The following is a 14949-nucleotide window of genomic DNA, read 5'->3' on the forward strand; positions in this document are numbered from 1 at the left end:
TCTAAAAACTAAGAAGAAACTAGAAACCAGAGTAGGAAAAGTGTGAATTGACACTAGGGTTTTTCTTGAAAACTAACTAAGACACATGGTTTTACTGTCTCCCCAAGGATAGATGAAGTCTTAAGCCCCAGCAGGTATTGGAACTGAGATCCAATAAACTTGTTCCTTAAAAGGGAACAAAACCTTTAATATAAAGACAGACTAGAGAAAATTTCAGTTTCTGAGTCAGGGAAAAGACAGTTTTTCCCAAGTCAGCTGAAAAAAGTTCACCCGGAGAATACATAATCAGGGACCTGTATTCATACAAGTATGAGATTCAAATTTGAACTTGATTACATGCAGGCATCACCAAGACTAGTAATATCCCTTGCAGCACTAGGCATAAATAAACTCAGAGCCTGTCCACAGCAATACACACACAACTGAGGATATTCCAACAGACAAATCACAGTTTAAGATAACCGTATTATCCACTATTGTTAATCATGTGAAGAAACAAACCACCATGAATGAATGTCAGCAGCCAAAACACTAGGCAAAATTAGATCCCCAGTAACTCAGATAAAAGTGTTATTGAATTGAGCCTCTAAAGCACATTATTTTAAAAGAATTAAAGGATTAAAAACTAAAACCACAAAAACATCACGATGGTATTGGAGGGGGCAGTGAATGACTGATTTGATAAAGATCCAAAAAGAGCTTCAAGAAATGAAAATGTATTGCAATTAAAAACTAAGTAACAAGTGCCACTTTCCTCAGTCATCTGGCCCCAGATACTTCGACTTGTCCTTTGGCCCTTTGGCCGTCTGTTCTTTGGGAAAGGAACGGTTTAGGAAGATAGCCCAAGGTGAAACAGCTCTGCTGCTATGGATCTGAGTCTCAGTGGACAAGGTATGTGACTTTGTGGATGGTTGCAGCTTCAGGTTAGGAGTGGGAATAAAAGTGATACTGGGCTGTGAAAGTGGGCTTTTATAGAACTTTGAGAGAAGGCAATCTTGCAGTGATGATTTGGAGATGGAAATAATTTTGGAGATGAACCCTGAGAGGGAGGAAATTCCAAGGAGGATGCTGGGAAAACTTGTCTGTTCATGAAGCAGGGATGGGGTGGAGGTTGGTGGGGATCATTGCAAATTGAGCCACCAGTTAGCATTTCTCATTCAAAACCCCACGTGTGGGGTTACCACTGAGTGGGGACAAATCCCTCCGCCAGGCATTGGGCCTAGAGAAGTGGCAGGAGAATTCCTTCTCCACTGAAGTCTTTAGTTAGTGCCCAACTTTTTTTCTTTTTCATTTTCTTTTTTTCCCCTTTTTTCCCACCTTGCTTTGTTTTTGATGCTAGCTGGGAAAGTAGGGACTGAAGTAGTGACTGAATTCCCTTTATCAAACCCTCCGGTGGGTACTTTTGGTGACAGACTGACTGCTTGACCTTGTTTTATTTTCTGTATGGATGTCCAAATATATGTCTGACTCACCAGTATACCCAGCCCTTCAAGACGTGTATGGCTAGTTGCAAGTGTCTAGTTTGTGTTCATCTCTTATTTCTGGAGCAGGGACTGAGACCTTGCCACATGTCCTTTGCATCTCTGCCTCCTTTAGACTTTAAAGTTTGATTAATTAAAAAAAATTTTTTTAAGGTAATAAGCAGGTTAGACATGATAATAACTTGAGAGAATTCATGAACAAGAAGGGAGATCTGAGAACACTGCCCAGAAGGCAGCAGAGAGAAAGAAATGGAAAATGAGAGAGAAGTTAAAAGATATGAAGGATTGAGTAAGGTTCCATGCACACACACCCTTACACATGACACATACAGACATACATAGAAAATCTTAGAAGAGAATGGAGAATGGAAGGAGGCAGTATTCAAAAAGGTAATCGTTGAGAATTTTCCTGATGCGAAGACAAATACCTGAAATTTTGGGCTTAAAAAGCACAATTAGCCCCATTATGTATAAAATAAAACTTAGATGCATGGTAGTGAATGTGCAGAGCACAATTTTTTTTAGAAGTCTTTAGAGTAACCAGGGAGAAAATACAGATAACCTACAGAGGAGGACATGTATACTGAGGGCTACAGTAGATGCCAGAGTACCATGAAACAGTATCTTGAAAGTGCTGAAAGAAAACCAACCTAGAATTCTACATCCATCTAAACTATCATTCAAGAGTGATAGCAATTAAGAAAGTATGGTATTAGCGCAGGACTAGACAGACCATGGAATAGAGTGTAGAATCCAGAGACGGAACTGTACTTCTATGGAAAGGATGGATCGTTCATTAAATGGTATTGAGGCCATTGGTTGATACAGAACAGAAATAACAGTCAGCCCTTCTTTTACCCAACCAAATAAATTCCTCAACAATTCCCAGATGTGGCAAACAAAACAAACTTATATTTTAAAAAGGAAAAGAAAAAAACTTATGACCTTAGTGTCTGGAAAAATTACTGAAGACATAAAATCCACCTACCACAAAGTAAAAGATAGATGAATTGAAATACAGTGAAATAAAAACATCTGTAAATCGAGACATCATAAACAAGGTGAAAATACAATCCACAAATTGAGAAAAGGTATTTGTAACTCATAAAACCAATAAAGGATTAGCATCCATAATCTTATTAAGAACTGCTACAAGTAAGATAAAGCATCAGTTCCTTGCAGAAGAGGGGTCTTAAGTAGTCTGCAAAGAAAACAAAGTTTCTCACCCTTTTTAGTGACTCTGAAAATGTAAATTAAACTATAGAACATGACTTTACACCCATCAAATTGACGAAAGTTAATGTCTGATAATACCAGTTGCTAGTGACCATGTACTGCAGTGGGAACCTTCATGCAAAGCTATTGGGAAACTCAGTTGGTACAGTCCCTTTGAAAAGCAATTTGTTGATACCTATGAAGACTGAAGATGCCTATTCCCTATGCACTTCTACCACTAGCTATATATCCTAATAGGTGTACTTCCTCTTTTTTTTGTGCCCCAGAAGGCTAGTGAAGGCTAGAAAAATGTTTTGTTTTAAGTCCATATAGTAAAATACATAGGATTATATTGGAAACAAATTATATTAAAATAGTAATCAAAACTTTTAAATTTGTGATATAGTATGCATTATTAGTGTATATTAATAAGATCTACTGGAAGATCTAATAGCTATCATAATTTCAAAGTAATGCCTACTGTGGTATTTTGAGATAATCTGCAACCACTGTTACGTGATATGAAAATACCTAGGTCTGTTGGTGACAAATCACAGGTACTGCTGAATGCCATTAGGTACATACATTCATTCAAGGAAATAATAAGTTTCAATTCAAGGTTAATGAAAAATAAAGATATATTTGTTTTCACACACGTTCACAAACCTGCCTTAAAGGGGTTTATAGACTCCAAGATAAGCGCCTGCATCCTAGAGATTAACACTGCAAAACCTTTGCCATATTGTAATGGCAAAAAAATGGGGAAGCGCCTAAAGATTGATCAGTAGGAGATTATATATAAATTGTGGTGTATTCAGACAGTGGATAACTGCATAGCAGTGATAATGAATGGAGTTACGGTAATATGGTAGATATCTTGTAACGTCTCCTTATACCATCATGGGTGAGTTCAAACAATGTTGAGTGGAAAATAGCCACCTTCCAAATAGTACATGCTCTATAACTTCTTTTTATGAAATCCTAACATTTCACCTAAAGTGTAAAAACCCATATGGGAATGGTATATCCGATCAGGGTAGTGGTTGTTATTCAAGGGTGAGGAGTAGTGATGGGAAAGGCCATCTAGTTACATAGGAAGGTTTAAATTATGTCTTTAATGTTTAATTATTTAACTGTATCATAGACACATTATGTTATTGTATGCCTGGACTATTTCGTTAAAATACGTATTATATGCTTTGATAGAATATTATATGACAGTTTCAATTTTAATTTACAGGACAGTACAGAGTTTGTGTGTATGGGACTCTGTTAAGGGAAGAACAACAGATTAAGTGCTTTTCTCCAGTTATCTCAGATAAGAAGTGAATTAACCTATGAAGTGCCAGGCACTTTAAATAAATCTACCTAGTAGACTAAATTAAATGAAATCTATCTAGTAGATTATTTAATTCTTACAAGAGTCCTATGAGGTGAAGGTATACACAGTCATCCCTCAATATCCCAGGGGGTGGTGGGAATTGGTTCCAGGACCCCACCCTCCACCCCTGTGGGTGCTCAAGTCCCTTTTATAAAATGGCACAGTATTTGCATATCTTCCCATATACTTTTAAATCATCTCTAGATTACTTATAATAGCTAATACAATGTAAATGCTATGTAAATAGTAGCCAGCATGTGGGCAAACTATTCAAGTTTTGCTTTTTGGTATTTTCTGATCCCCCCAACACCCCCCACCACCCCCAGCATTTTTGATTTGCAGTTGGCTGAATCTGGGTATGTGAACTCATGAATACGGAGGACTTGACTTTATTCATGAAGGAAATTTTAGTTGAAGCAAAGACAGAATTTATATTTAGATCTCACCACTTCCAAAACCCATACTTGTTCCATTATTAAATTGCATATCTCTGTCAATAGGTGACTTATTTTGGAAGTGGTAAATTAACTGTACCTAAAAAATGTGTATCTGAAGCACACATTAACAGTAAAGATACTAAAATAATCTCAAGCGTGACTTTATTTTATTAAGTAATTGATTTATTTATTTTTTGGCTGCTTTGGGTCTTCGTTACTGCACGCAGGCTTTCTCTAGTTGTGGTGAGCAGGGGCTGCTCTTCGTTGTGGTGCGCGGGCTTCTCATTGCGGTGGCTTCTCTTGTTGCAGAGCACGGGCTCCAGGTGTGCGAGCTTCAGTAGTGGTGGCCTGCGGGCTAGTAGCTGTGGCGCACAGGCTTAGTTGCTCCATGGCATGTGGGATCTTCCCGGACCAGGGCTCGAACCCATGTCCCCTGCATTGGCAGGCAGATTCTTAACCACTGCGCCACCAGGGAAGTCCCTCAAGCATGACTTTATAATCAAGAGTTTTCTTAAATACACTTTAGCCTGTTCTCACACTCATATAACGGGCTGATGAAATTATTAATTATTAGTAACTTCAGTGTTAGGATGTTATATTTTAACAGTATTGGTCATTATAATTTAGTACATGTTTAGCATCTAAGTGTAACTGTGTGACTTGGTGTTTTATTATCTTAAAAGCATATTCTGTTTTTTTTTTCTTTATTTTTGTTTTAGGTGTACAGCAAAGTGATTCAGTTATACATATACATGTATCTGTTCTTTTTCAAATTCTTTTCCCTTTTAGGTTATTACAGAATATTGAGCAAGAGTTCCCTGTGCTGTACAGTAGGTCCTTGTTGGTTATCTGTCTTAAATATAGTAGTGTGTACATGTCAGTCCCAAACTCCTAATCTTGAACTGTATTCTGTCTTGCTTTTTGATTTTAGGATCGGAAGTTAACAAAGTCTGAGAGGCAGAGATTTAAAGAAGAGGCTGAAATGTTAAAGGGTCTTCAGCATCCCAATATTGTCCGATTCTATGATTCCTGGGAATCCACAGTAAAGGGAAAGAAGTGCATCGTTTTGGTGACTGAACTTATGACATCTGGAACACTTAAAACGTAAGTTCATCGATATTATAAAAGCTGACCAAGAAGTATGAGAGAACTTGAATTTTCTTATTTCAAGCCTTATCAGTTCTTCTGTTGTTACCCGTTATACTAAGGAGGGAATGAATAGTCACTCCAAATGTTAGTATATGAGCACATTTTCCTGCCCACAAGGTCCTCTGGCGTACGTATAAAGTGGTTTGATAATTATGTATTGGTAAGTATTTAAATGAGAAATTGTTGCAGAATAAACCTAGTTGCTTTAAGTTAATGGTGATTGGCATTTCTAAAATTGAGTGGCTAAGAGATCAGAAATCAAATGACAAGGTAGCCCTCTAGTGGCTAAAATGAAATTGAAGCTTACTGACAAGCTTTACCCATTTATTTTATCACCTCATATTGGGCAGTTTTTGCTACACCTATGCACATATTGTATCAAATGCAAATTGTATTGTGACATTTATCACTAGATAATTTCATTTCCCAAAGCATCAGAAATTGAAGCCAAAACATCTAGACCTATCATCCCTTTCAGGAATATGGATAGGTCAAATGCAGAAATTCCCTGTATGCCTTTGGAGTCCCATGTCTCTTAGAGTATCTATTTGTACTCAGAGAGGAAACAAGAGTAACTTTTATGGTGTAAATTTTTTGTGGAAGAATTGGATTGTTAAAAATTGTCTCTGTAGTGTGTATTTATTCTTTATAACCTTCCGTAGTTAATGCTACTGAGCTGATTAATCCCAGATCTTTGAAACATAGTCTTGTATTTCCTGGATGTACAAAATCCCGGATGCTCTTGGATGCTCAAAATTAACATGTTGAAAAGCCAACAGATTATTTCCCTCCTGCACATTCTAGTTTTCCCATCCAACTTTTCTAATATTTATGGCAACATCTTTATCCTAGTCGTCCACGCTTCTTGTTATTCACATGTCTGTTTCTTTTCCTAGACTGTGCTCCCTAGCAGTATGCCTGAAACTTGATAAATATTTGAATGAATTAAGGAAAATTCTGTGGTAGTAGTTGTTTGTATATCTGCATCTTGAGATTCTTTTTCTGGTTTGAATACTTAGTGGGTTGTCAGTAGTCTGTCAGTAGATAGATATAAAGTTAGTTTTTTTTTTAATTTTTGATGAAATTCATATAACATAAAATTAACCTTTTTAAAGTGTACAACTCAGTGACATTTATTACATTTACAATGTTGTGTAACCACATCTGTCAAGTTCGTAAACATTTTCATCACCTTAAAAGAACACCCCATACCCATTAAGCAGTTACTCCCCATTACCCTTCCAACGTAGTATATTTTCTCTTTAATTGCACATGATCTAAGTTTTTAACCATTTTTCTTTTAAGTTTAAAGTTCTTTTTTCCCCTTCATTGTCTGTTTCAGTTTCTGAGCCTCAAAGCAAATACAGCAAGAGGTAAAGTAGAAAGCACTAGACTTCGAGTAGGAGTCTGCTATCTGCTCTGACTTTGACCAGCTGTGATTTAGGGCAAGTAGATCCCCTTCTCTGGCCCTCAGTTCTCCATGTGTAAAATAAGTGGTTGGACTAGCTGATCTCTAGGATTTATAGATGGGCATTTTTTTTTTTACTCTGGTAAAAACATATAAAATTTACCATCTTAATCATTTTTAAAAAATTTATTTTATTTATACTTATTTTTGGCTGTGTTGGGTCTTTGTTGCTGCACGCGGGCTTTCTCTAGTTGCGGCGAGTGAGGGCTACTCTTCGTTGCGGTGCGTGGGCTTCTCATTGCCGTGGCTTCTCTTGTTGCGGAGCACCAGCTCTAGGCGCACGGGCTTCAGTAGCTGTGGCACGCAGGCTCAGAAGTTGTGGCACACGGGCTTAGTTGCTCCGCAGCGTGTGGGATCATCCCAGATCAGGGATCGAACCCGTGTCCCCTGCATTGGCAGGCGGATTCTTAACCACTGTGCCACCAGGGAAGCCCTTAATCATTTTTAAGTGTACAGTTTAGTTAAATATATTCATGTTGCTGTGTAACCAATCTCGAGAATTCTTCATCTTGCAAAACTAAAACCCATTAAGCAATTCCCCTTTCTTCCTTTGCCCCAGCCTTTGGCAACCACTAACTATTTTCTGTCTCTAAGGATTTATCTGATCAAGGTATTTCATATAAATGGAATATAAAATACGTGTTTGTGTTTGGCTACTTTCACTTACCATGTTTTCAAGGTTCATGTTGTAGCATGTATCAGTACTTCATTCCTTTTTATGACTAAATAATATTTCGTGGATATACCACAATTTGTTTATCCACTCACTTATTGATAGACATTTGGGCTGTTTCCACCATGAACATTTGTGTACAAGTGCTTATTTGAGTACCCGTTTTCATGCCTTTTAGATACATATATACCTTTGAGTAGGATTGCTGAGTCATATGGTAATTCTGTGTTTAACTTTTTGAGGAACCACCAAACTGTTTTCCACAATGGCTGAACCATTTTACATTCCCACTAGCAATGTATAAGGGTTCCTATTTTTCCATATTCTTGCCAACACTTGGTTTTTTTCTTTGTTTTTGGTTTTTTAATAACCATCTTGCTGGCTGTGACATGGTATCTCATTTGGTTTGCATTTCCCTAGAGAGTAATGATGTTGAGCATCTTATCATGTGCATGTTATACATCTTTGGAGAAATGTCTGTTCAACTCTTTGCCCACTTCGTCCATTTTTAAATTGGGTTGTTTGTCTTTTTGTTGAGTTGTAAGAGTTCTTTATATATTCTGTAAGCTAAACCCTTATCAGGTACATGATTTGCAAATATATTTTTCCCATTCTTTTCACTCCTTAATGACGTCATGTGATGCACAAAGTTTTAAATTTTGATTAAGTCCAGTTTATCTGCTTTTTTTTCCCTTGTTGCTTGTGCCTTTAGGGTTATATCTAAGAATCCATTGCCAAAACCAAGGTCATGCAGATTTACCCCTAACTTTTCTTCTAAGAGTTTTATAGGTTTAACTCTTTTATTTAGATCATTCCATTTTTTGAGTTAACATTTGTGTATGTGTGAGGTGTGGGATCCAACTCCATTCCTTTGCATGTGGATATCCAGTTGTCCCAGCACCGTTTGTTGAAGAGACTATTCTTTCCCTGTTGAATGATCTTGACACCCTTGTCAAAAATCATTTAACCATAGATGCATGGGTTTATTTCTGGACCCTCCATGCTATTCCACTGTTCTATGTATCTATCCTTATGCCAGTACCACACTGTTTTAATACTACAAAACCTAGCTTTGTGATATGTTTTGAAATTGGAAAAAGTGAGTTCTCCAATTTTGTTCTTCTTTTTCGATATTGTTTTGGCTATTTGGGGCCCCTTGTAATTCCGTATGAACCTGAGGATTAGCTTTCCATTTCTGCAAAATGGCTGTTAGAATTCTGATTGCATCTGTAGATATAATCAAATCCATCTGTAGATACATCGAATCTGTGGGTCACTATGGCTAATATTGCCATCTGCACTATATTAAGTTTTCCAGTCCGTGAACCCATCTCTCCATTTTATTTAGGTGTCCTTTAATTTCTTTCAACAGTGTTTTCTAGTTTTTAGTGTATAAATCTTTCACTTCCTTGGTTAAATTTATTCCTAAGTATTTTATTCTTTTGGATGCTGTTGCAAATGGAATTGTTTTCTCGCTTTCCTTTTCAGGTTGTTAATTGTTGGGGTGTACAACACAACTCATTTGTGCGTGTTGATCTTGTACTCTGGCAATTTTGCTGAATTCTTTTATTAACTCTAGTCGTGTGTGCATGTCTGTATGTATTCTTTAGAATTTTCTATATATAGAATCATGTTATCTGCAAATAGAGGGAGTTTTACTTCCTCCTTTCCAGTATGGGTACCTTTCTTTTTTTTTGCCTAATTAATCTGGCTAGAGTTTCTAGTACAACACTGAAGAGCCGTGGTTATTCTTGTCTTATTCCCAGTCTTAATGGGAAAGCTTTCAGTGTTTCACCACTGTAGTATAGCTGTGGGTTTTTCATAAAATGCTCTTTATCATGTTGAATATATTCTCTACTATTCTTAGTTTGATTATTTTTTTTTTTTATCATGGAAAGGTGTTGGATTTTGTCTGATGCCTTTTCTGCACGAATTGAAATGATCATGTTGTTTTCCCCTTTGTCCTATTAATGTGATACCTCACTCATGTAATCGAAACCGTTAAGATATAGAACATTTCCATCATCTCAGTACATGCCCTTAAACCTCTTCCTAGGTAGCCCTTTCCAGGCAGCCCTTTCCTCACCCTCCAGAAGTAACTCTGTTTTTATATATATTTTTTAAACCATAAAACCAACTTTCACCATTAGTTTTCTTTAATTACCTCATATCCCACCCAAGTGAAGCAGAATTTCATTTTTTAATTTATTTTTAAGATTTCATTTTAGTTTCTGTATTAGCTTTTTGGTTAAACTCCGTGTGTGTGTGTGTGTGTGTGTGTGTGTGTGTGTGTGTGCGCGCGCGCGCATTTGATATATCTTTTTTAGTGGTTGCTTTAGATACTGCATTTATATCTTTAACTTTCACAACATGTTTAGGGTTGATACTGTACAATTTCATGTAAAATAAAGGAAACTTGCAAAAATATAGGCCCATGTATTTCTAGTACTTATACTTTATGGTATAATTTTCATATGTTACATTTATTGTATAGATCCTGTAATACAGTGTTATAAATTTTCCTTTAAGTAGTCATATGTAACATAAAGATAGTAATAGGAAAATGTAGTCTTTTATATTTACCATCAGTGCTCTTCATTTTTTCCCTGAATATTTCCAGATAAAATAGCATCTGAACTCAGTTCATCAGAAATCTCTGTCCTGTTCTTTTAGCATTAGCTGGGCTACTTGGACTCTGCTACACATACACATATTTCAGAGGTCAGCCAGAGATTTAGGCAGAGTGAATATGCAGAATTTGGAGCTCCCCTTCTATACCTCCTTTTTTAAAAAAACTTTATTTATCTTTTGGCTGCGTTGGGTCTTCATTGCTGCACACGGGCTTTCTCTAGTTGCGGCGAGCGGGGGCTACTCTTTGTTGCGGTGCGCGGGCTTCTCATTGCGGTGGCTTCTCTTGTTGCGGAGCACCAGCTCTAGACGCTCGGGCTTCAGTAGTTACGGTGCATGGGCTCAGTAGTTGTGGCTCGCGGGCTCTAGAGCACAGGCTCAGTAGTTGTGGCGCATGGGCTTAGTTGCTCGCGGCATGTGGGATCTTCCCGGACCAGGGCTCGAACTGTGTCCCCTGCATTGGCAGGCAGATTCTTAACCACTGCGCCACCAGGGAAGCCCCTGTACCTCCTTTCTGGGATTACACACCAACCCCACCCTCCAATCCCCCGCCCTGCCTCCTTTACTTTCTAGATCTCTGCTGTCCAACAGAACTTTCTGTGGTGATGGAAATGTTCTGTAATCTGCACCATCCAAAATGGTAGCCACTTGATACAATGCAGTTGTTGAGCACTTGAAATGTGACTAGTGCGACTGGAAATGAAAATTTTTTATTTTAATTAATTCATTTAAATACGAATATTCTTATTTGTCTAGTGAATATTGTATTGGACAGACTGTCATTGTAGAAAGTTCTGTTGAGTAGCATTGTTCTAGACCCTGCGGTAATCTTGAACTCTATCCTCGTATTCATTCCTCAGCCAATAAAGCTCCAGGTTTCAGTCCAGGTTTGAGCGACCCCCACAGACTAGTGCTTTCCCTTTTCCCTCGTGTGTACTCCCTTCCAGTTTATGCCTCATTTTGATTCCTCCAGAGCTTTCTAGTAGTTGTGTGTGTGTGTGTGTGTATTTACTAGAGTTTATAATTACATCTGCATCCAATAAGAGTTGCTTCACCATTACCAGAAGTCGAACTCTGCCTCTTAACTTTTAAATCATTTTAGCAGTGATCTAATTTTAAGGAATTTATTTTTTGTGCTTTGTTATCAGAATTTGCTTGGCAACTACTTATTATCCTATCCCCTTTAACCTTACTGAAAGTAGCACTAACCTAAGCTTACTGAATCTTAATATTCTGAACTTGATATTCCCATCTCAGATGTGCTAGGATTTAATGGAATTCTTCAAAGTAATAAATGCATATCATTGATAACCTGTTTGGTGTACCTTGCCTTTTCTAGGTACCTGAAAAGGTTTAAGGTGATGAAGATCAAAGTTCTGAGAAGCTGGTGCCGTCAGATTCTTAAAGGACTTCAGTTTCTTCATACTCGAACTCCACCTATTATTCACCGGGATCTTAAGTGTGACAACATCTTTATCACTGGTCCTACAGGCTCAGTCAAGATTGGAGACCTAGGTCTGGCAACCCTGAAGCGGGCTTCTTTTGCCAAGAGCGTGATAGGTATGTTTCAGGTGTACCTTGCAGTCTCACTGGCTTTCTGACATTCCTTTTATTTAGAAACCTGACCTTGTCAGAGCTTTTATTATGTGAAATAAACCTTCAGAAATTCAGAACTTGAACCCAGGAAGTGATGTGGAGTTCTCTATTTCTTTGCCTCTAGAATCATCTTGAAGACCATTGTTGTTTTGTAAAGTTATATGAAGAGAAGTAAGGTTAACTTTGCTGACAAAACATTATGTAATAATTGTTAACCTTACTGAGTCATTTCATTGATACTTAGTATCATATACTTATTTATATAACAGATAAAGTATGTTACTTTCCCCATAAAAGAAATTGAATTTATATATAATTTAGTTTCTGAAGACGTCTGTTGGATATATGTATATTCAAAAATATCTGCCTATTAAAACTTTATTTTAAAATGTGAAAATATAGTTCATTATCAACTTTTTTATTACTCCTACTCTTCAGAAGATATACCTGAAACAGTTTTCAGCCTCAGTACTATTGACATTTTGGGTCGGACAAGCTCTTTGTTGTAAGGACTGTCTGTTCACTGTAAGATGATTTAGCAGCATCCCTGGTCCTACTCACTGGATGCCAGTAGCACGCCCCTTTCCCACTTCCCCCCGGTTGTTAACAACCAAAAATGTCTCTGGAGGTTGCTAGATGTCCCCTGTAGGGCAAATCATCCTTCTTGAGAATCACTGATCTACACAACAAGTCTGTCCTTTCAGCCTTTAACTGTATGTTAGAGAGTTGCAGCTGGAAAAATAATTTAATGCTGATTATTTTATAAGCTTTCACTTTCTGAAGAGGGTATGACAGTTTGAAAACTTGAAATCTTCACAAACACTCTACTCTCCCAAAAGGTGACAACAATAACAACAAGAAAACCATTCATTTTTAAAAAAAATTTTTTTTTTAATTGTTAAAAAAATTATTTATTTGTTTATTTTTGGCTGTGTTGGGTCTTCGTTTCTGTGCGAGGGCTTTCTCTAGTTGCAGCAAGCGGGGGCCACTCTTCATCACGGTGCGCGGACCTCTCACTATCGTGGCCTCTCTTGTTGCGGAGAACAGGCTCCAGACGCGCAGGCTCCGTAATTGTGGCTCATGGGCCTAGTTGCTCCGCGGGATGTGGGATCTTCCCAGACCAGGGCTCGAACCCGTGTCCCCTGCATTGGCAGGCAGACTGTCAACCACTGCGCCACCAGGGAAGCCCCAGCCATTCATTTTTAAGTGGGCTAGAATCCTATGTTTTAATAAGAAAAACATTGAACACCAGTAATTTGCACATCCTTACAAAATAGTGTTCCTGGGAAAAGAGTTATTTAAAGATGAATTTCCTTTTTGCCCTCCTTATAGGGAACAGTTCTTTGATTGTCTTTGGCATCTTAATCTCTGTCCCAAGAGGGTTTTTTCTTCTTTCTTTTTTTGTTTAAACCATAGTGTGCAAGCCTGTTCTTAGAAATGTCCTATAATTTGAGGTATTCGGGCTTAATTTCTTTGGAAACATTGGAAACCTGGTGTGTGGAATCATACACTCTGTGCTCATAATTCAGTCTGAGAACTCAAGTGCAGACCGAATTATTTGTGTGTGTGTCTATAGGATGTGCCTGACTACACTTCTTACATCTGCAGTAGGTTTGTGTACTGCAGGGGGGTGGTAAGTGTGTGAAGAAAAGGGCTCTGGTGAGTGACCTTTATAGACAATTACAGTTTATTTTATCATTTTAAATATGTATTGAATATCAGGGTTTTTTTTTTACTGAAAAGCCGCCTTAAAAGTGAAACTGATCAGATGGAATGTTAATGGCAAGAGACTAGCTATTATATGAATGTTAACCTTAACAGCTACCGTACAGTAGGGGGCAGACAAGTATTTTGATCTTTTTTAACCCATCATCCTGTCTTACAGGTAGATGCCATTATATCTACTTTATTCCTTGGTAGTCTCTTCCCTTTTCCTTCCATTTGTTTTCAGTGTGAGTTATATCAGTTTATCTTTTGTGCAAGTCTCTATTTTGACATTGTGTAACACTAATCCATTTGAAACAGTAAATAAACAGACACTTGATCCTGTGCCAGTTTTTTATAAAGGAGTTGTAGTGTAAGATCTATAACATATTTGATGGAACATACTAAGATGATTTCTTTCCTCTCCCCCCACCACCTACCTACCTTTCTTTCCTTTTCCTCCCTCACCTCTTACCCCCTTCCACTTCTCTCTCACCGGTCAACCCCTCTGCTGTTCCCCTCCCCAAGAATTACATCTGCAGCTTCTCCTCACATTGAGTCTGAATCATTCTTTTAATTTAAGGTACCCCAGAGTTCATGGCCCCTGAGATGTATGAGGAGAAATATGATGAATCCGTTGACGTTTATGCTTTTGGGATGTGCATGCTTGAGATGGCCACATCTGAATACCCTTACTCCGAGTGCCAAAATGCTGCGCAGATCTACCGTCGAGTGACCAGTGTAAGTCTTGTCCTAACTGACTGGTGATCTTAGGCCACATCTAAGAAGCTGTATAACATCAAACCATGCAAAAGGGAACAACGCTAGAAAGCATCATATGGAGTTCACCCCTCATCTGTCTGTGTCTCGTGTCTCCTCTTCTTACAAGGACTGGTCAGATTGAGTTGTGGCCACCCAACTCCAGGTTGACCTCATTCTAACTAATTATACCTGCAGTGATCCTATTTCCAAATAAGGTCACATTCTGAGAAACTGAGGATCAGAATTTTAATATATCTTTTGTAAGGGGGGGGGCAGGGGACGCAGTTCAACCCGTAACAGTTCATGGGTTCATCCAACAAATATTTAAGTCTCTATTATGTTCCAGACTTCTTTCTAGATCCTAGGTATTGAATATTATAGTTAAGTAAAACACAAACCTGTCTCTCAAGAGCTTATGACTAGGTGAAGGAGAACAAACAAGTAAAGCAGACAGT

General features: G+C 37.9%; 1 protein-coding gene across 17 annotated transcripts in view; it reads left to right on the top strand.

Moving 5' to 3' along the window:
- The window catches only part of WNK1 (WNK lysine deficient protein kinase 1), a 132651-nt gene that overhangs the window by 53891 nt on the left and 63811 nt on the right, over positions 1-14949 (top strand). For all 17 annotated transcript variants that reach the window (XM_061205984.1, XM_061205989.1, XM_061205991.1 and 14 more), the window contains exons 2-4: positions 5446-5618; positions 11772-11992; positions 14316-14473. In XM_061205984.1, coding sequence (XP_061061967.1) covers positions 5446-5618; positions 11772-11992; positions 14316-14473 — 552 coding nt within the window. The remainder of the gene's footprint in view (positions 1-5445; positions 5619-11771; positions 11993-14315; positions 14474-14949) is intronic.

This window comes from Eubalaena glacialis, chromosome 11, assembly GCF_028564815.1.
Source record: "Eubalaena glacialis isolate mEubGla1 chromosome 11, mEubGla1.1.hap2.+ XY, whole genome shotgun sequence".
Classification (NCBI taxonomy): Eukaryota; Metazoa; Chordata; class Mammalia; order Artiodactyla; family Balaenidae; genus Eubalaena; species Eubalaena glacialis.